General features: G+C 43.8%; 1 protein-coding gene across 3 annotated transcripts in view; it reads left to right on the top strand.

Annotated features, from left to right (window-relative positions):
• Positions 1–21,544, top strand: part of CMTR1 (cap methyltransferase 1) — a 53,985-nt gene that overhangs the window by 14,815 nt on the left and 17,626 nt on the right. For all 3 annotated transcript variants that reach the window (XM_059938784.1, XM_059938785.1, XM_059938783.1), the window contains exons 5-13: positions 831–923; positions 2,330–2,401; positions 3,535–3,629; positions 3,751–3,823; positions 8,833–9,031; positions 9,794–9,912; positions 12,061–12,157; positions 12,480–12,612; positions 13,301–13,480. In XM_059938784.1, coding sequence (XP_059794767.1) covers positions 831–923; positions 2,330–2,401; positions 3,535–3,629; positions 3,751–3,823; positions 8,833–9,031; positions 9,794–9,912; positions 12,061–12,157; positions 12,480–12,612; positions 13,301–13,480 — 1,061 coding nt within the window. The remainder of the gene's footprint in view (positions 1–830; positions 924–2,329; positions 2,402–3,534; positions 3,630–3,750; positions 3,824–8,832; positions 9,032–9,793; positions 9,913–12,060; positions 12,158–12,479; positions 12,613–13,300; positions 13,481–21,544) is intronic.

The raw sequence follows: 21,544 nt of genomic DNA, 5'->3' as shown, positions 1-21,544 counted from the left end.
TTCTGGCTGCATGTTAGAATCACTTGGAGACTTCTAAAAACATACTTATACCCAGTCCCCACCTCAGACCAATAGAATCATATACTCTGAGGGTGGGGCCCAGGCATCAGTACTTTTTAAAAGGTCTGCAGATGATCCTAATGTATAGCCAGGATGAAAACCACTGTTTTAGCTTGATAAGGAAAGTAATTGAAAAATTAAGAGGAAGCAGCATTAGAGATGCCAGTTTCTGCTCTGTCTTGGAATGAAAGGCATCAGGAGGTGAGACTCACTGCACTGAGTCCTCCTGATGTAATTACCTTATCATGGACTTGTATCCTACGTGTACTTCTCTGTGTCCCCACTGCTCTGATTATAGGCCTCTTGAATTAAGGAACATGTCTTTTTTTTTTTTTTTTTGGCCACGTTGCATGGCATGCGGGATCTTGGCTTCCCAACCAGGGATCAAACCTGTGCCCCCTCTAGTGGAAATGTGGAGTCCTAACCACTGGACTGCCAGGGAGGTCCCAAGGACCATATCTTTTTAACTCTGCATTCTGAGCTCTTAGCCCACAGTAGGTATTCATCAAATAATATTGGAATCAATGAAAGAAACTTTGTAAGTTGGGGAAGTTTCTTAGGATTCAAACCAGAATTGGACCTGGCCTTCAGAAGTTAAACTTTAGAATTCTGGCTCTTAGTTCTAATGTCTGACACTGCCAGTGGCCTCAGCTTCCTGGACCCTTTTCACTCTGAGTCCCTCTTGATTGTTTTGGGGAAGCCCTGGTGAGTTGGGGCATATCCCTGAGGGTCTGTCTTACCTGACTTACTTGCCTCTCTTTTGTTTGTAGCCCAGTGCCTGTGAGCAGGTGTCATGGTTCCCAGAATGTACCACTGAAATTCCTGACACTCAGGAAATGAGCGATTGGATGGTTGTGGGAAAGGTAGGATTTCAGGAAAATGTACCCTGAATTCTTGGCACTTATCTCCTGACTTTTCTCCTCCTCAAGTCAGGTGTGTACATCTGTGTACTCACAGTTTAAGAAAAATGTGAATCTGAGCATTCTGCATCAAGGAGATGTGTCAAGGGCTTTACGGATATGCCCCTGGCAGATGAGGCAGACAGGGTTTTTCCTCCTTTAACTTGCAGGGCAGCACAAAATGCATAACTTCTGTCTTCCTCTTGGTTGCTTTTTAGAGTAGCTTATTATACATCTGTATATTCTGGTCACTGCTGGGCACTGTTCCAGGTAGATAAAAAGGCACTGTCCCTGTCCTCAGGAAGTATTGAGGGAGTTGTTACAGAGGAAATTTGTTTAATCTCCTTCTGGAAAATTACAAGAATAAAGTAGATAGCTATACCAAGTCAGCATGGTCTGGAGAGCAGTTCTCAAAGTGTAGGGACCTCCAGGGATCTCCATGACCCTTTCACGGGGTCTACCAGGTCAAAGTTATTTTAATAATGCTACTAAAAAGTTATTTGCCTTTTTCATTCTCATTCTCTCACAAGTGTCCAGTGGAGTTTTCCAGTGACCATGACATGTGATATCACGACCAATTGAATGCACATGTGGACAGGAGAATCTAGCTGCTGTGTATTAAGCCAGATATTGAGAGATTTGCAAAATGGAAAACAGGGCCACTCTTCTCAATAAATTTTTTTTTTGGAAATATAGTTTTTTCTCATAAAAATGTTATTTATGTTAATATACCATCTTCTTTTAAACTAAATTAGTAAATATTTAAACATTTTCTCGGTTTTAACTTCTAATATATATACACATATCTCTTACATAAACAAAAGCTCTTTGGGGGTCCTCAGTGATCTTGAAGAGTGTAAACCTGAGAACGCCAAGTTTGAGCATCACTGATTTAGAGGTAGCCTCACTCAGACATGAAGTTGGACTTGACATCCCCATGGGGCTCCCTCACCCTTGTTTTCTGTGACACTACCAGGTCAGTGCCTGGGATCCTGCCTTCGTACTCATCACAGAGCAAGAGGCTTCCTGGTTGAGGGAAAGGCTTCTGTCATTTGGGGCATTCCCCATCCTTCTGCCTCCACACTCTAGGGACAGACAGCTTGGACGTCTCCTTCCTGTTTGCTTTTCTCAGCCTCAGCATTCATGAGTCTTGTATCCATATGGTGCTCTAGTCAGAGTACCCAGGGGGCTGCTTCATCTCACAGCCATCTGGACTAGAGCCAGAGGGATTTGGGATTTTCTTTTTCCCGCCCCTCAGGGATTGATGTTCTTTGGCCCCTTTTGCTCTACTCACTCAGAACCCTAGTTTCCCCATCCATCCCCCCAAATACAGTCACACGTGGTCATTAATTGTTTTCTTCTCCCTGTAGAGAAAGATGATTATTGAAGATGAAACAGAGTTTTGTGGGGAAGAGCTGCTTCACAGTGTGTTGCAATGTAAGGTAAGGACTTGTGGCTAGAGCTGGAGTTGAAGATTTTGTGTGAGGGGTTGTGCTGGGCTTTTCTTGTTCTTTTGAGTCAGTTGTGGGGAGGCTGAAGTTTAGCTAAGATTTTTCCTTGAGATCAGATAGGTAGCTTGGTACATTTCTGTGAGGTGTCCTTTTTCCTGGTGGCTCTCCTGCCCTGTAGTGTTGTGCTATCCCTGTGATCAGTAGCCAGGAAAGGAACCACTTAATTTCAGTGGGTCGGTTCATTGTAATCCTGAAGGGGGCCTGGCATAGTGAAAGGTTCGGAATCATTCTGTAGCATCAGATAGAGCTGAATTCAAATCCTAGTTTAGCAGCTTTTTTTTTTTCCTGTGTGACCTTGGGCCACTTGCTTTAGCTTCTCTGAGTTTGAGTTTCCTCATCTATAAATTGGGGAGAAAATACTCACTTCCCAGTGTTGTAAAAATTAAAAGAAGTAGTTGGTGTTACCCTCCCCTTGATGTCTTTTGGCCTGTCTTTGGGTCAGGAAGTGCATTGCCTGGGGCAGAATGAGCCAAGGAAACTCTGAGGAGGAAATGGGTTGGAGAAGAAGCAAGACCTCAGACTAGCTTCACAGAGCTTATTTTTCTGGCAGGCAGAGTGTTGGGAATATCCTTAAGGTGACTGGGACTCAGGTAAAGTGAGGCTTTCTTTTTTCAGAGAGAAAATTAGAGAACGGAGAAGGGTTCCCTCCCGTGTGGTAGGCGCCCTCAGAAAACTCTGGTCTTGGTTTGTCTACCCACTCTCTGGGTACCCTTCATGTCAGAACTCTGGTCCCTTGGGAAGTTGCTGCTGGAGTGGAGAAGCAGATTTGTTATGAGGATTACCAGTGCCAGGAGGTGACTCCGTGCCATTTATTAACCACTTACCATGTGCCAGGCACATGCTTACTTCCCTTTTATTTTGTACCATTTTACAGGTGAGGTAGTTGAGGGTCAGAGTGATTGAGTGACTTGTCTAGGGTCACACATCTGGTCATTTCAGAACTGGGATACGGCAGGAGCCTAGCTCTTCAGAGGGCTGTGAATCAGGCCCCTCAAGCTCGTTAAGACACCTGTTTCATCCCAAAGGGTGATGCTCACCTTCAGGTTCTGATTCTCTCTGGGCAGAATGTGTTTGATATCCTGGATGGGGAGGAGATGCGGCGAGCTCGGACCCGGGCCAATCCCTACGAGATGATCCGAGGAGTCTTCTTCCTAAACAGGTTTGCTGACATTTCTTTCCACCCCCCCACCTGAATGTACACTGTTCTACCTTTTCATTTGAGTCTTAGCTCTCCATATGTCTGGTACTGAGGCACACTTTTCTGTCTTGCTTTGTTGCAGGGCGGCAATGAAGATGGCTAACATGGATTTTGTGTTCGATCGCATGTTTACAAATCCGAGGGACTCTTATGGGGTGAGAACAAGATTTTGCTTCTGAATTCATAGTGCCAAATGAACTTGAGCTTCAGTGGTTCAGAAATTGCCATTTGTGCAGTGCTAGGAGAGTATTCCTGCTAGGTGATAGAGATGTATTTTGTGAAAGAGATATATTTTGCTTTGAGCTCTTCAGGTAGGGTTCCACAGTGCTTCCTGTGGTCCCAGGAGTGCCCCAGTAAGCAGCTGTCTCTAGGGCTTCGGGCCCTGAGTCCCACCCCCCAACTCTGCAGACCCTGCTGCTCACTCTAAGTGGAGGCAGCAGGGCTTGCAGGGGTGGAGAAGGGGCAATCCTGACAAAATCAGCATCTGTGCATCTGTAGGCCTAGGGGGCAGGGAGAGGAGGCCATGAGCTAGAGCACAGGCCTCCCTCCTGCATTCATTAAACGTGTATTTATCAAAACCCCGACTTTTTGCCAGGCACAGTACCAGGAATATAATTTTGAAGGAGATAGACGTGATCCCTTTCCCCATGGTGCTTGTGTTCTGGAAATTCTGGTGGACTTGAGAGCTGATAAGAGTACAGGGTTGGGGGTTTGTAAAGCCTTTCTGTGCTCATTGATGTGTGGAGGCCAGTTGCCACCAGGGAGCTTTCCCCTGCCTTCTTCCTGCCATGGATGAGGTAGAGTCTGAGTACAGTCAGCCCTCCGTGTCTGTAGGTTCTGCATCCACGGATACAGAGGGCCGACTGTACACTGCCATTTTATTTAAAGGACTTGAGCATCTGCAGATTTTGGTGGCTGCAGGGGTCCTGAAACCAATCCCCTGCAGATGCTGCGGGATGACTGTATACAGTCCTTACAGTGAGTGTTCCAAATTGAAACTTGTGACCTCATCTGATTTGGTTGCTGTTTCTGGTATGAGAGGGCAGTACTCTGGGAAATGTTTGAGTGTTGAATGAAATGTGGGCATCTGGGTTCTTTCACTGGTCTATTTAAAATCAATATTGTGTCTGAAGATCTAGGCTGTGTTCAGTGAGGGTTGAGGGCGGGCATGGAGTGCAGCACTTAGTCGCAGGTGGTGTCGCTTAGGTTCATACCTTCTTTGGGTCTCAGCTGTCTCATCTCTGAAATTAGCCCTACTAACCTGCCAGAGGGCTGGGGTAGGACCAAAAGACTCTTAAGATTTGTTCCAGCTCTAAAATCTGTGATTTCAAATGTGGCCACTTCCCTTTCTGCCTCTCTGAACAAGCTTTGTGTGGGATCATAATTACCAGTCTTTGGCCCTTCTCAAGAAGTGGTAGAGCAAAATGATTTTCTACTTTGCTACATGTCATTTTTCTGAACACAGACCCTCCATAATGATAGAGAAAGAAAAAAGGAAATTTCATTCTAACATTCCCTTCAGGGTTTCAAAGCATTTTTACCCAGTCCTAGAAAGTCAGTTCTCTCTGACAGTGAAGGGGCCAGGAGCCAGCTGTTCCCGAACCTGTTTCTGCTTCACTTACCCTCCTTCTACTAAGCCCCGATTATCCACTGCTTAAAGAAACTTGTTTTCCAAGTTCTTTAATGTTTCGGCTTCACCTGCCTGACTGCTTCTTCAGTGCTGGCGAAACTGGTAGGTGGACCCCTCCAGTCTTTAGTTATTTCTCTCTCCCAGGTCTTCCTCCCCATTTTACAGTACCAGCAAGCTGCACAAAAGAGCTCTTGGAATTAGCATCTTGAGAAAATTAGGTTGATGTAATGTTGATTTAATTTTTTGAGCTCCAAATGATTTCTTTTAAACCCCTGCCTGGCAAAGGAACTCTGTTAAGCCGCTGGGAAGTCACAGCATCACTTTGGGCTTTTGAATGTTAAACGCCTCCAGCAGCTGGTTTCTGGTTATTGTCTTTGGCTGTCAGGAAAATGAAGTAGGCATCAGGGTTGTCCCATTCAGGTCGAGGGTGGAGATATTAGTTACATAGGAAAAGGCAGCCGTGTTTGTGATGCTTCAGGCAGCTTCTTGACTTGAATTGATTGATAGTGGCCATGGAGAATTGCCCTTTCAGAGATGTTCTTCTACGCTCCACTATAAAAAGTGATTTCTCTTCAGCTCCTAGTGTTTTCTTCTCTCTTTTCACCTCTGTTTTCCCCTGAGGACCAGAGTGACAGCCAAGCCCGGCAGGCTTGGTGTGTTTTTCAGGCGAGACACTGTAGAGCTGGGAGTGGTGGAAGCCCCAGGCACATGCCCAGGTTTGCCAGGGTCTCAGTGGCTCTTGGATCAGGCGAATTACAGAATAAGAGTGTGGAGAACTTGAAGCTTGGGAAAGGGTGAGGAGGTTGGAGGTGGGAAGCCAGAGGGAGGGTCTCTGAGGTTTTTCAGTGTGTTTCTGCTTCTGCAGGTTGTGGAAAAAGGAGAAAAGAGGCTAGGGTAGGGAAATAAAGAAATCGTAAACAAGAATTGGAAGGGACAAGGGAAAGAAGGGAATTTAGATTCTTTGGGTATATGGAAGCATATTATAAACCAAAACGTTATGTGAGGGACTTGTGTGCTTGGGGTTATTGTTGAGGTAAGAAAACATTGGCTGTGAAACGTAACAGGAGACAAAAACTGAATGTAGATCTTTAAGTTTCAGTGCTGTCTTAGAAGAAATTAGACAGCACTTACGAAGTGCCCGCTGCATGTGGAGCACAGTGCTAGGCATGGCAAAGACGAAAGGATGGAAGGGACCAGAGTTTTGACTCTAAGGAAGTTGATCTAGTTGAATATAATGTTATCTTACGTTTGTTTAGTATTGTACAGTTTCTAAAGGTCTTTGACATATGGTACTTCATTTAATCCTCTAATAGCCTTAAAAAATAACCTGCATTAGTCCTAGTTTACAGTTGAGGAAGCTCGAGCTTAAAGACATAAATTATGGACTTGCCTTTGACTGCACAGCCCGTAAATGGCAGAGGTGAGAATCCCAGATGTCCTTTCTATGAAAGGACCTTCTGGCTGTGGCCTGTGAGGGTGTGACACATCTTGAAATCACAGAACAGATCATATTTATGCGCTCTTCTTGGAGGTGAGATGCTTTCATTGATTCATTCACCTTCCTTCTCCCAGTCTTCCTTTGGGCCATCTGCTCACCTAGAGAGGCTGGAGCCTGGGGCTAGGACATGGCCAGTGGTGAGGAACAATGTTTTCACTCTTTCTAGCCTGTGCAGGCCTTAAAATTGTGACCCCTGCCTCACTACCACTTTGCAGCCTGGGAAGTGCCGTGTAATATTCTCGGCAAATGCCATTAGGTCTTTTTGTGTGTGTGCAAGTGAATATAATCCAAAAATATGAAAACTGATGGCTCAGGAACAAAGAATGCTAGGGTGGAGTGGCAGGGGTAGGGGAGAAAGAACTGATATATCCCAGCATGCTGAATGGGCTTGTCACAGGATGATGAAGTTTATTTTTAGATAAAGTCACTTTCTCCTGAGACTTTTTCACTGTTTTGATAAAGGTAGATAACCATCATCAGAGGCAAGGCCCTTGTCACCTCGAAAGTGACTGGATCGTGAGCATCAGCGTTTCCATTTCTTTCTTATAACTGTTTCCCCTGAAGCTTTCTGATCTTTATCTAGCAGTTACAGAGCTCTGGACAAGCACCCAGCCGTGCCAAACCTGTAGAGAGAGAGGGCTGAGCTGCAGCTGCCTTAGCCCCTTTCTGCTGGATGTTCACGAGAGTCCCCTGCACTCACCCCCTCTAGAACTCAACGTCTTGTCACCAGTGCAGATGGTTTATCCTCTCTGCTGTGGAGGGTTGGGACAAGTAGAATTCATCATCTAGGGCCCAGGTGTGTAGAAGAGAAGTGTAAACACACAATCTAGGTCCGCATTCAGCATACATTTTATTTTATTTATTTATTTGGCCGTGCCGCATGGCTTGCGGGATTAAGTTCCCCCACCAGGGATCGAACCTGGGCCACAGCAGAGAAAACCCGGAATCCTAACCACTAGGCCACCAGGAAACTCCCAACATTTTAGATTAAGAGTTAAAGCCACTCAAGTGGCCAAAACTATAATCCAATAAAAATACAAATGATTATTGTAAATTAGTTATTCCTTAGGTGGGTGGTGCTTTGGTGGCTGCCCGGAAGCTGCACACCATTGTCTCCTGTTCTCTCTACCTTGTCAGCTCCCAGCTGTGCTCCGCCCAGGCCCTGGCGAGCAGAGGAGCAAAGGCAGGAGAGGGAGGGGGTGCTAAAAAGGAGGAGACTCTATGCACTGTGGTATCTTGGATGGGGTCATGGAACAGAACAAGGGCTCTAGCGAGATCTGAATCAAGTCTGGACTTTAGTTAATAGTAATGTACCTGTGTCAGTTTCTTAGTTTTGACAAATGACAATGTAAGATGTTAATAAAACTGGGTGAAGGGTATATGCGAACTTTATTCTTGCAACTTATCTATAAGTCTAAAATTATTCCATGATAAAAAGTTAATTGGAAAAAAAAAGGGAGAGCCTCAGAGGAAGGGGAGAAGGGAAGCAGAGGCTATGATCTGGAAAGATAGGCCCTGTGGCTGGGAGAGGGTGATGTGAGAGCCCCTCAGACTTTGGTTGGACAGGAAGGCCTGCATCTAATGGTCAGGCTGATGGGATTCTGATTTAGCTTTGATGCAGACTGTCTGTGAACAAGTCGCTTTGTGTCTTGGGGTCCCTTTTTCCCTATCTGTAATGTGGGGTTAGAACATCTATTCTGCTCAGTGGGACTCTTGTAAGGCAGGATATGGTGAGGAAAAGATGCTGAGAAATAAAAAATGCACACTTAGATGCCCATTAAGATGTTTTTATTAGGAGTCTGAGCTAGGCCTGGTGGGTTGAAAGGCATCAGGGGTGTTTTGAGGTGGGGATGGGCAAAAACTTTGGAGGGCAGTGATCACAGAGGACACGTTTCCGGGCGCTTGTGGCTCTGGCCACAGGAACTCTGCATTGTGCTTGCTGAAAGGCTTATTTTACTCCCCCTGCCTTCTCTTTCCTGCTCCCCATTTAGCCATCTTTTTTCCCTTCCTCCCCTGACTTCCACTTGCCTTTGCAGAAACCACTGGTGAAGGACCGGGAAGCTGAGCTTCTATACTTTGCTGACGTCTGTGCAGGCCCAGGTGGCTTCTCGGAGTATGTGCTGTGGAGGAAGAAGTGGCACGCAAAGGGCTTTGGAATGACTCTGAAGGGTCCTAACGATTTTAAGCTGGAAGACTTCTACTCGGCCTCCAGTGAGCTCTTCGAACCCTACTACGGTAGGGACGTGGAGGAGGGTACCGGGGGCTATGAGAGCCAGTTCTCTTTGGCAACTTTAGGTCAGAAGTAGTTATTATCCATTTGCCATGTTTTCTTTCCCAGGTCTCTGAGTCTGGGGTTCCCCAGCCAATGTCATGAAGGTCTCGGTTCCCTCTAGACTGTCCCTTTTTACCCCAGGCCTGTGGGTACAGGTTAAATACTCCACTAGGCAAACTCTCATCAGAGCCATATTAATTCCTCCTTTCTTCTCTTGTGGTGACAGGAGATAATGAAACTGCCTGATCTCCGGCTGAGAACTGGCAGGGTTATTAACACATACAAACCCACACCCATCTCCAGCCAGCTCAGCAACCCTCCAGCAGTTCCCTCCACTCTGTCTCGCTTTTTGTGATTTGGCAGCAAATCCTAAGTCCTTTGTTAACAGTTCTTATTAAGAAATTGATACTGGGTCCTAATGTAGGTGCTTTAAACACAACTTTGATCTTGAATATGAAGACCTTCTGTTTCAGTTGATGACTCTTGGCTGGTCAGCTCCTTCTGAACTCTGCTTTCTTATAGCAGGGCACTGTTTTTGCCTCCTGTCCATCACTGCAAGGCAGCCTTGTATGATGGGTCCTTCAGTGAGTTGCTCCTCACAGGGGCTTTTCTCCTGGGCCTCGAGGTCCACCTGGTACCTGTGTTCACAGCCCCAGAGAGCTTGTGTCCCTGCTCCAGGGATGCACAGGGCAGATGAGCTAAATGTGAATCTTGTGTCTTGTCAGGTGAGGGTGGGATCGATGGAGATGGAGACATCACCCGCCCGGAGAACATCACTGCTTTTCGGAATTTTGTCCTGGATAACACAGATCGCAAGGGTGTCCACTTTCTGATGGCTGATGGGGTAGGTGACCTGCTCTTCATAGGGTGATGCTTTAGGGATTTATCATGTTAGAGGCTTGAGAACTGGTTTTGTTTTGTTTGGTTTGGTCCTTTAGCTGCCCTGGAAGGGCAGATAGTAGGGATGTGTGATGTATGTTTTTATTCTTTTTGTGCATCTTTTCAGTGGTAACTTTGTCAAGGCTGTGATGTTGTGGGCATCTTTGCTTGGAGCAAGTGGACCTTCTTAGCTCACTTCTTCAAAGGGCCTTGGTTGGCTATGAGACATGTTGAGAGGGGGGCCAGGACTAAGATGAGCTAGGCAGAGCTGACCGGGAAGAACATTCCCGTCATTTGTCACCTGGGTGCTGCTCCTGGTAGAGGCTGTCTACACATGGCCGCTCCTAAGCCTCTGGATGGGCTAATAGGTGACCACATAACCAAAGGCAGCAGCTCAAAGGAGTCCTCCGGGACGCCACAGGAGGCTCGGTCAATCGCTGGGCTAAAGTGAATATTCAAGTCGCCTGTTTCTCGGGCAGCTATTTGATATATAGAGGCAAGTCCCCTGCAGCTTTCTCACCTAGTAATCTGATGCTGCAGGTAGTCTTTTCTGGAATGAGCCACAAATTAGTGTAGAGGAGGGTCAGAGAACGTCGCAGTTGCTCCAGGGTCACATGGCCAGAGTTGAGAAGAGCCTCTGGAGCCCCTTGGGTAGCCTTTCAAGCAGTAGCCCTGTGGGGAGGTGAAGAAATGTTTAGGCTCTCAGCACAGGATCTGAACATGCACCTCACTCACCAAAGCTTTGTGCACAGCAGGGGACAGCAGACAGACAGGCCTGGGTGGAGGGGAGGGAGGGGCTGCTTCACCTGTGCTTGAGGGATCTGATAGTGCTTGGGAGGCAGGCAGCCTTGCAGTTTGTCAGCTGGAGTGGCAAACTCAAGGATTGTCCTTCTGGCTTAGGCAGCTTAGACTGGTGACCTGTGTGGCTGGTTTATTTGTTTGTCTGTTTCCCCTATAAACAGGCATGCATTTTAAGAAGCATCTGTAAATCTGGAAGACGTTGCTAAACATTTTTGATTCTGGAGACCTGGCCAGGCTGGGCCCAGCTTAATGGAGGCCAGCCTCTTTACTTTTCTTAATTATTGTGATGAAAAACACATAACGTAAAATTTACCATTGCAACCGTTTTTAAGTTTACAGTTCGGTAGTGTTAAATATATTCACACTATTGTGAGACAGATCTCCAAAACTTTTTCATTTTGCAAAATTGAAACTCTGTACCCATTAAACAACAACTCCCCTCTCTTCCTATCACAGCCCCTGGCCTCCTTCACTTCTGTGTGAGCATGGCTGTCTGCTCCCTGCTGGGATCTCACAGAGAGGGAGACCACTCCAAGAATAGCAATGTACATTCTTTGAACAAACACCCTGGCCAGAGACACTGCCAGCTGGAGGGAGAGGCTCCATGGTCTTGGGACAGGAAAGGGGGTTTTGTGAATAAATCCTTGGTCCGCAGAGAAAGAGAGATTACTGTGACTGTCAGAGTTATGCTAACTTTTCTCCTGTCACTAGATTAGGGCCTGTTCGGTGGTCAGCCCACCACTGAGCGAGCCCCTGCAGAGTTTCAGGCCACATGTACTCCCTGGGTCTCATTGGATTCACCAGGGCATTCAGTTTCCTATCTTGTAGTTGGCCTGTGACTAGCGTATTTTGCCTCTGTTCTGCCGTACTGCTAACTGTTAACAGTTTGTTAACAGTTCTTATTAAGAAATTGATACTGGGTCCTAAATGTAGGTGCTTTAAACACAACTTTGATCTTGAATATGAAGACCTTCTGTTTCAGTTGATGACAAGGCCCTTGGATTCCCACGTGAGTTTTAAAATTTTCTGGACCATCTCCTTGGAGGAGCAGACTTGGTTCCATCCCCGGGAGTGATAGAGCAGGAAAACAGCCCTGGCTCAGTAGTCAGGCCTGGGTCCCAGGTGCTGTCTTCACCACAGTGAGCCATGTGACCACGCCAAAGAATCTAAACACGAAGCTGTATCTTTATCAGTCAGATGGTGGAGATCAATGAAAACACTTCAAGAAATCTCAGGGAAGATGAGGTAGGAGTACTCTTTTCAGTCCTCATCACTTCTGTTTTCTACCCTGGTCCTTGTGCTCTCATTTCAGGGTTTCTCAGTGGAGGGACAGGAGAACCTGCAGGAGATCCTCAGCAAACAGCTGCTGCTCTGTCAGTTCCTCATGGCGCTGTCTGTTGTCCGGACAGGTGACACTGCCTCTGCTGTCTCCCCACCCGGACCCACCTCTTAGAGGCCCTGTTGGAGAAGAGCATGTATAGGGGTTGGCTTGGAATTTAAAAAACAATCTGCTTATATTAGGTGACAGGTGGCTGAATGAGGAATTTAGGGGAAAAGGTGCCATAGAATCCCCAAAGTCCCCTCTAAAACTGAGTCTTTTCCTTACATTGCCTGTGACTTTAATGGACCCAGCTGCTGGGTCCCTGACTTTGTCATGCTCCCTGAGACTACCTTACCCACCTTCTGGAATGGAAGCTGCTGACTGCTACTGGTGTTTTCTCTCTAATCTAGGAGGCCACTTCATCTGTAAAACCTTTGACCTCTTCACACCTTTCAGTGTGGGGCTCGTCTACCTGCTGTACTGCTGCTTTGAACGAGTATGTCTCTTTAAGCCGATCACCAGCCGTCCTGCCAACTCAGAGAGGTGAGGCTTTCCTCTCCATTTTAATCAGACTAGTTGGCTAAATGTCAGAACAGCAAATCCTGGTGTATCTCTGGCATGACCACTCAAGCTACATTAAAAACCTTGACTTAAAAAAAGTGATTGGAGCCAAGAGGAGTCAGGATTTGGATTTTAATGGTTCTTCGATGTACCGTTCAGCCTCTGCCTCCTTTTCCACAAACCTTATTCACCACACTTACGTGGGCGATCCTTGGCTTGTCCTGGGAGGGAGAAGGAGACCAATAGAACGGTCACCTGGAGGGACTAACTAAGTGAGCCACTAACCAGAGTCACTGTTGGCATCCCAGGTGGGACACAGTGTCCATACACGATGTGAGAGAAGATGTGGCCAATCCGAATTTCTAAGTGGCTTGTTAAAAATGCAGATTTCTGGGCCCTGTCCCTGGAGAGTCTGATTGTCTTTAACTTAACAGACTTCCCAGGTGACTGTGATGCAGCCAACCTGGCACAGGGCAGTTGGGAACCACAGCCATAGAGAGTAGAAATACAGCCCAACATAAAAAGAAAGGATTTGAGGTGAACTTTGCAACACACAGACTGTGCTGTTCTTTGTGCATAGACAAGAGCTTCATGACTCAGCAAGGGGATTGGGGAAGGGAAAAGTGAGGGAAGCCCTTGCTCAGTGGAGTGACAGGGTATCTCCTGCCAGGTATGTGGTGTGCAAGGGCCTGAAGGTGGGCATTGATGATGTGCGGGATTACCTCTTCTCAGTCAATATTAAACTCAACCAGCTGCGGAACACCGATTCCGACGTCAACCTTGTGGTCCCCTTGGAGGTGATCAAGGGAGACCATGAATTTACTGACTACGTGATACGGTCCAACGAAAGGTAAGCAAACCAATGTGTTTTTTTCTTTGTTTCTTTTTTTTTTTGCTGGCACCACTGGGCTATCAAGAAAGACCAGAGAATGAAGGACTGAATGACCGGCTCTTGGTATCACTTTGTTAATTTTGAAAAATTGATAACGGGGATTGGTCTGCTCATTCCAGGGCTCCCTGGGACTTTGGGTACCTTGAGGACTTTCATCCTGCTCCCATGCTCTGTCACAGGGGTGGCCAGTGGGAGCCTGGCTGGCATACCCCTGCCCATGGGAGCCTGAGTATGATAGTGAAACTTGACAGAGAGCAGACTTGTTCTGTGTCCTCAGAGGATGGAGTAACTTCCCTTTAATTGCTTCCATTTGTAAAAGGCTATCATAATTTGTTGCCCTGTGAAGTCCCCTGGTTGGAAGCAAGAGACGGCTGGAAAGCAAGTATATAACATGCTTTGGAAATTTCTGTTACCAAAGCTTTTTCCAGTCCATGAGTTCCCCAAATAGGCCATGTGAATACCGGTGTTTTTTTTTTTTTTTTAACCTTCATTAATTGTTTTCCCCCTTCCCTGTTAGTGGTGATAATTTAAAGTTGTGACAGTTGGCTCAGTTTGCTAAGTGGGCAAGCCTTATTGAACAGTTTTCTAGATAGGTTGGAGAGTTGTATAGTGGCAATGAATCAATAGAAGTGCTTTCTTAGGAGGGCCAAACAGGTGTTGTAAAGGTCATTTCTAAGAGTACAATCCCAAGTCTCCCAGAGAAGTTCCTTCCATGTCCTGGCTATTGTAAATAGAGCTGCAATGAACATTGTGGTACATGATTCTTTTTGAATTATGGTTTTCTCAGGGTATATGCCCAGTAGTGGGATTGCTGGGTCATATGATAGTTCTATTTTTAGTTTTTAAAGGAACCTCCATACTGTTCTCCATAGTGGCTGTATCAATTTACATTCCCACCAACAGTGCAAGAGGGTTCCCTTTTCTCCACACCCTCTCCAGCATTTACTGTTTGTAGATTTTTTGATGATGGACATTCTTTCTGACTGGTGTGAGGTGATACCTCATTGTAGTTTTGATTTGCATTTCTCTAATGATTAGTGATGTTGAGCATCCTTTCATGTGTTTGTTGGCAATCTGTATATCTTCTTTGGAGAAATGTCTATTTAGGTCTTCTGCCCATTTTTGGATTGGGTTGTTTGTCTTTTTGATATTGAGCTGCATGAGCTGCTTGTAAATTTTGGAGATTAATCCTTTGTCATTTGCTTTATTTGGAAATATTTTCTCCCATTCTGAGGGTTGTCTTTTCATCTTGTTTATGGTTTCCTTTGCTGTGCAGAAGCTTTTAAGTTTCATTAGGTCCCATTTGTTTATTTTTGTTCTTATTTCCATTTCTCTAGGAGGTGGGTCAAAAAGGGCCTTGCTGTGATTTATGTCATAGAGTGTTCTGCCTATGTTTTCCTCTAAGAGTTTTATAGTGTCTGGCCTTACATTTAGGTCTTTAATCCATTTTGAGTTTATTTTTGTGTATGGTGTTAGGGAGTGTTCTAATTTCATTCTTTTACATGTAGCTGTCCAGTTTTCCTAGCACCACTTATTGAAGAGGCTGTCTTTTCTCCATTGTATATTCTTGCCTCCTTTATCAAAGATAAGGTGACCATATGTGCGTGGGTTTATCTCTGGGCTTTCTAGCCTGTTCCATTGATCTATATTTCTGTTTTTGTGCCAGTACCATACTGTCTTTTTTTTTTTTAATTTGTTTTTGGCTGTGTTGGGTCTTCGTTGCTGTGCGCGGGCTTTCTCTGGTTGTGGCGAGCGGGGGCTACTCTTTATTGCAGTGTGCGGGCTTCTTATTGCGGTGGCTTCTCTTGTTGTGGAGCATGGGCTCTAGGCACGTGGGCTTCAGTAGTTGCAGCACGTGGGCTTCAGTAGTTGCGGCACGTGGGCTCAGTAGTTGTGGCTTGTGGGCTCTAGAGCACAGGCTCAGTAGTTGTGGTGCACGGGCTTAGTTGCTCCGTGGCATGTGGGATCTTCCCGGCCCAGGGCTCAAACCCGTGTCCCCTGCAGTGGGAGGCGGATTCTTAACTACTGTGCCACCAGGGAAGTCCCATACTGTCTTGATTACTGTAGCTTTGTAGTATAGTCTGAAGTCCGGGAGCCTGATTCCTCCAGCTCCGTTTTTCCTTCCCAAGATTGCTTTGGCTATTCGGGGTCTTTTGTGTTTCCTTACAAATTGTGAAATTTTTTGTTCTAGTTCTGTGAAAGATGCCATTGGTAGTTTGATAGAGATTGCATTGAATCTGTAGATTGCTTTGGGTAGTATAGTCATTTTCACAATGTTGATTCTTCCAATCCAAGAACATGGTATGTCTCTCCATCTGTTTGTATCATCTTTAATTTCTTTCATCAGTGTCTTATAGTTTTCTGCATACGGGTCTTTTGTCTCCTTAGGTAGGTTTATTCCTAGGTATTTTATTCTTCTTGTTGCAGTGGTAAATGGGAGTGTTTCCTTAATTTCTCTTTCAGATTTTTCATCATTAGTGTATAGGAATGCAAGAGATTTCTGTGCATTAATTTTGTATCCTGCTACTTTACCAGATTCATTGATTAGCTCTAGTAGTTTTCTGGTAGCATCTTTAGGATTCTCTATGTATAGCATCATGTCATCTGCAAACAGTGACAGCTTTACTTCTTCTTCTCCGATTTGGATTCCTTTTTTTTCTTTTTCTTCTCTGATTGCTGTGGCTAAATCTTCCAAAACTATGTTGAATAATTGGACTTCTTTTTGTTGAGCCATGCTGCCATCTGATATGGGTGTGTGTGGACACATGGCAAAACTGGACTTCTCAATGCTCCCAACTGCACAGAGTGTTTAAGCAACCTGTAAATTGATTTGCATTTTTTTTAAAATTAATTAATTAATTAATTTATTTTTGGCTGTGTCGGGTCTTCGTTTCTGTGCAAGGGCTTTCTCTAGTTGTGGCAAGCGGGGGCCACTCTTCATCGCGGTGCACGGGCCTCTCACTATCGCGGCCTCTCTTGTTGCGGAGCACAGACTCCAGACGCGCAGGCTCAGTAGTTGTGGCTCACAGGCCCAGTTGCTCCGTGGCATGTGGGATCTTCCCAGACCAGGGCTTGAACCCATGTCCCCTGCATTGGCAGGCAGATTCTCAACCACTGCGCCACCAGGGAAGCCTGGTATTTTATCTTTTTGATGCAGTTGTAAATGGTATTTTCTTAATTTCTCTTTCTGATAGTTTGTTGTTAGTGTATAGAAATGCAACAGATTTCAGTATATTAATTTTGTATCCTACAACTTTACTGAGTTCATTTATTCTAATAACATTTTGGTGGCATCTGTAGGATTTTCTGTATATAGTATCATGTCATCTGCAAACAGTAACAATTTTACTTCTTCCTGTCCAATCTGGATACCTTTTATTTCTTTTTCTTGTTTCACTGCTGTGGCTAGGACTTCCAATACGATGATGTTGAGTAAAAGTGGCGAGAGTGGGCACTCTTGTCTTGTTCCTGATCTTAGAGGAAAGATTTACAGCTTTTCACTGTTGGGTATGATGTCGGCTGTAGGTTTGTCATCTATGGCCTTTATTATGTTGAGATATGTTCTCTCTACCAACTTTGTTGAGAGTTTTTTTCATCATAAATGGATGTTGAGTTTTATCAAAAACTTTATCTGTGGAGATGATCATATGATTTTTATTCAATTTGTTGATGTGGTGTATTATGTTGATTGATTTGCAGATATTGAACCATCCTTGCACCCCTGGGATAAATTCCATTTGATCATGGTCATAATCTTTTTAAAGTATTGTTGAGTTCAGTTTGCTAATATTTTGTTGAGGATTTTTGCATCTGTGTTTATAAGTGATATTTAGCCTGCAATTTTTTTGTGTGTGGTGTCTTTGGTTTTGGTAGCAGGGTGATGCTGGCCTAGTAGAATGAGTTCAGAAGCATTCCTTTCTCTTCAGTTTTTTAGAGTAGTTTGAGAAAGATAGGTGTTAACTCTTCTTTAAATGTTTGTTAGAATTTACCTGTGAAGCTGTCTGGTCCTGGACTTTTGTTTGTTGGGAGGTTTTTTGTTTGTTTGTTTTTACTGATTCAGTTTTATCATTGGTAATCACTCTGTTCATATTTTCTATTTCTTCTTTTTAAAAAAGTTTTATTGAAGTATAGTTGATTTACAGTGTTGTGTTTAATTTCTGCTATACAGTAAAGTGACTCAGTTACACATATATATATTCTTTTTCATATTCTTTTCCATTACGGTTTATCACAGGATTTTGAATATATTTCCCTGTGCTATACAGTAGAACCTTGTTGTTTATCCATCCTATATATAATAGTTTGCACCTGCTAATTGCAAACTCCCAATCCTTCTCTCTCCCTCCGCACTCCCCCCCGGCAACCACAAGTCTGTTCTCTATGTCTGTGAGTCAGTTTTTGTTTCATAGATATGTTCATTTGTGTCGTATTTTAGATTCCACATATAAGTAATATCATATGGCATTTGTCTTTCTCTTTCTGACTTACTTCGCTTAGTATGATAATCTCTAGGTCCATCCGTGTTGCTGCAAATGGCATTATTTCATTCTTTTTAATGGCTGAGTAATATTCCATTATATATATATATATATATATATATATATATATATATATATATATATATATATATACCACATCTTTATCCATTCATTCAATGGATTCTATTTCTTCTTAATTCAGTCTTAAGAGATTGTATATTTCTAGGAATTTATCCATTTTTCCTAGATTGTCAATATAACTGTAGTAATTTTAAAATTTCCTTTGTATTTCTGTGGTGTCGGTTGTGACTTCTCTTTCATTTCTGATTTTATTTATCTGGGCCCTCTTTTTCTTGATGAATTTGGCTAAAAGTTTATCAATTTTGTTTATCTTTTCAAAGAACTAGCTTTTAGTTTCATTGATCTTTTCTGTTTTTTTCTTCAGCCTCTGTTTCATTTCTTTCTGCTCTGATCTTTCTTTCCTTCTACTAACTTTGGGTTTTGTTTCTTCTTCTTTCTCTAGTTCATAAAGGAGGTGTACAGTTAGATTGTTTGATATTTTTCTTATTTCCTGAGGTAGGCTTGTATTGCTATAAATTTCCCCCTTAGAACTGCTTTTGCTGTGTCCCATAGATTTTTGGATCATTGTGTTTCCATTTGCATTTGTCTTTAGGTATTTTTTATTTCCTCTTTGATTTCTTCAGTGACCCATTAGTTGTTTAGTAGCATACTGTTTAGCCTCCACGTGTTTGTTTTTTGCAGTTTTCTCATGTAGTTGATTTCCAGTTTCATACCTTGTGGTTGGAAACAATGCTTGGTATGATTTCAGTCTTTATAAATTTATTGAGACTCGGTTTGTGGCCTAGCATGTGATCCATCCTGAGAATGTTTCATGTGTACCTGAAAATAATGTGTATTCTACTGCTTTTGGATGGAATGTTCTATGTATATATCTATTGAGTCAATCTGGTCTAATGTGTTATATAAGGCCAGTGTTTCCTTACTGATTTTCTTTCTGGATGATCTGTCCATTGATGTAAGTGGGGTGCTAAAGTCCCCTACTGTTATGGTGTTACTGTCAATATCTCCCTTTATGTTTGTTAATATTTGCTGTATGTATTTAGGTGCTCCTATGTTGTATGCATATATATTTACAATTGTTATATCTTCCTGTTGGGTTGATCCCTTTATCACTGTATAATGTCCTTCTCTGTCTCTTGTTACAGTTTTTGTTTTAGAGTCTATTTTGTCTGATACGGGTATAGCTACCCCAGCTTTCTTTTAGTTTCCATTTGCATGGAGTATCTTTTCCATCCCCTCACGTTCAGTCTCTGTGTGTCTTTAGACCTGAAGTGAGTCTTACAGGAAGCATATATGTGGGTCTTGTTTTTTTATCCATTCAGCCACTGCATGTCTTTTGATTGGAGCATTTAGATCATTTGCATTTAAAGTAATTATTGATAGGTATGTACTTATTGCCATTTTGTTCACTGTTTTCTGGTTGTTTTTGTAGTTCTTTTTGGTTCCTTTCTTTTTCTTTTGCTCTCTTACCTTGTGATTTGATGACTGTCTTTAGTGTTATGTTTGGATTCCTTTCTCATTTGTGTGTATTTATAAAAGGTTTTGGTTTGTGGTTACTATGAGGTTAATACATAACAATCTGTATATATATACATGATTATTAAGTTGATGATCTCTTAAGTTTGAATGCATTCTAAAAACCTTGCATTTGTACTTCCCTCTTCCCCCTCCCACGTTTAACATTTTTGACATCATATTTTATGTACTTCTGTACAACTACTTATTGTGGATATAAATTATTTTACTATTTTTGACTTTAACCCTTCCTAATAGCTTTTTTTTTTTTTTTCCTAATAGCTTTATAAGTGGCTGATTTGCTAACTTTACTGTATATCTGCCTTTATCAATGGGATTTTTCCTTTTTTAATTTTCGTATTTATAGTTGTGGCCTTTTCTGCTTTGAGAAGTCCCTTTAAACATTTCTTGTAAAGCTGGTTTAGTGTTGCTGAACTCTCTCTGCTTTTGCTTGTTTATAAAAATCTTTATCTCTCCTTCAAATCTGAATGATATTCTTGGAAGGTAGAGTATTCTTGGTTGTAGATTTTTTTTCCCTTTCATCACTTTGAATATATTATGCCACTCCCTTCTGGTCTGCAAATTTTCTGTTGAAAAGTCAGCTGACAGTCTTATGGGAGTTCCCATGTATGTAACTAGTTGCCCTTCTCTTGCAGCTTTTAAGATTCTGTCTTTATCTTTTAATTTTTGCCATTTTAATTATAGTGTGTCTTGGTGTTGACCTCTTTGGGTTCATCTTGTTTGGGACTCTCTGTGTTGCCTGGACTTCTGTGTTTCCTGGATGTCTGTTTGCTTTCCTAGGTTAGGGACGTTTTCAGCTATTTTCTCCTCAAATAAGTTCTCTGCCCCCATTTCTCTCTTTTTTCCTTCTGGGACCTCCATCATGCAAATGTTAGTATGATTGATGTTGTCCCAGAGTTCTCTTAAACTGTCCTCATTTTTTAAAATTCTTTTTTCTTTTTTCTGTTCAGCTGGGGTGATTTATACTATTCTGTCTTCCAGTTCACTTACCTGTTTCTCTGTATCATCTAATCCACTGCTGATTCCTTCTAGTGTATTTTTTATTTAAGTTATTATATTCTTCGGCTCCATTTGATTCTTCTTTATATTTTTAAACTCTTCGTTAAACTTCTTACTGTGTTCATCCATTCACCGAGTTCATTAAGCTTCCTTATGATTATTACCTTGAACCCTTGATTGGGTAGATTGCTTATCTCCACCTCGCTTAATTCTTCTGGGGTTTTGCCTTATGTCTTCATTTGGGATATATTCCTCACTTTGCCTGATTCTCTGTTTATTTCTGTGTATTAGGTAGGTTGGTTACGTTTCCCGACCTTGGAGAAGTGGCCTTATATAGGAGATGTCGTATGGGGCCCAGCAACACACTCCTCTCTGGTCACTAGAGGTATGGGCTCTAGGGCTGTGGTCTGCATGGGCCCTTCGGTTGTGGCAGGGCTGACTATTGTGGGTGTGCTGTTAGGTGGGGGGACCCCTGACCCGGTTGGCTGCCAGGCCCTACCTTGTGTGGTAGTTACCAGCTTGCTCATGGGCGGGGCTGGGTCCCATTGTGGCTGACTGCCTGTCCCAGGAGGGTCCTGGGGCTGGTGCTGACCCTCTGGTGGGTGGGTCCCTGGGGGACCAGGGGCTGGTGCTGGCTGCTTGTGGATGGGGCTGAGTCCTAGGGCAGCTGTCAGAAGGGGCTGGGGGGGGGGGTCTCAGGACTGGTGCTAGCCCATTGGTGGGCGGGCAAGCCCCCAGCACTAATAGGTAGAGGGAGGACACCAAAATGGCACTTGCACACACCACTGTCCTCATGGTAGAATAAGCTCCCCCAAAATGGCTGTTGCCAGCATCTGTGTCCCCAGGAGGAGTCCCAGTGTCCTCCTGTCTCTCTGGGAGACTCTCCAAGATCACCAAGTGGGTCTCACCCAGGCTCCTTTACAATTAC

Source organism: Balaenoptera ricei, chromosome 11 (genome assembly GCF_028023285.1).
Source record: "Balaenoptera ricei isolate mBalRic1 chromosome 11, mBalRic1.hap2, whole genome shotgun sequence".
NCBI classification, from domain to species: Eukaryota; Metazoa; Chordata; class Mammalia; order Artiodactyla; family Balaenopteridae; genus Balaenoptera; species Balaenoptera ricei.
This window is presented reverse-complemented; position numbering and strand designations above follow the sequence as displayed.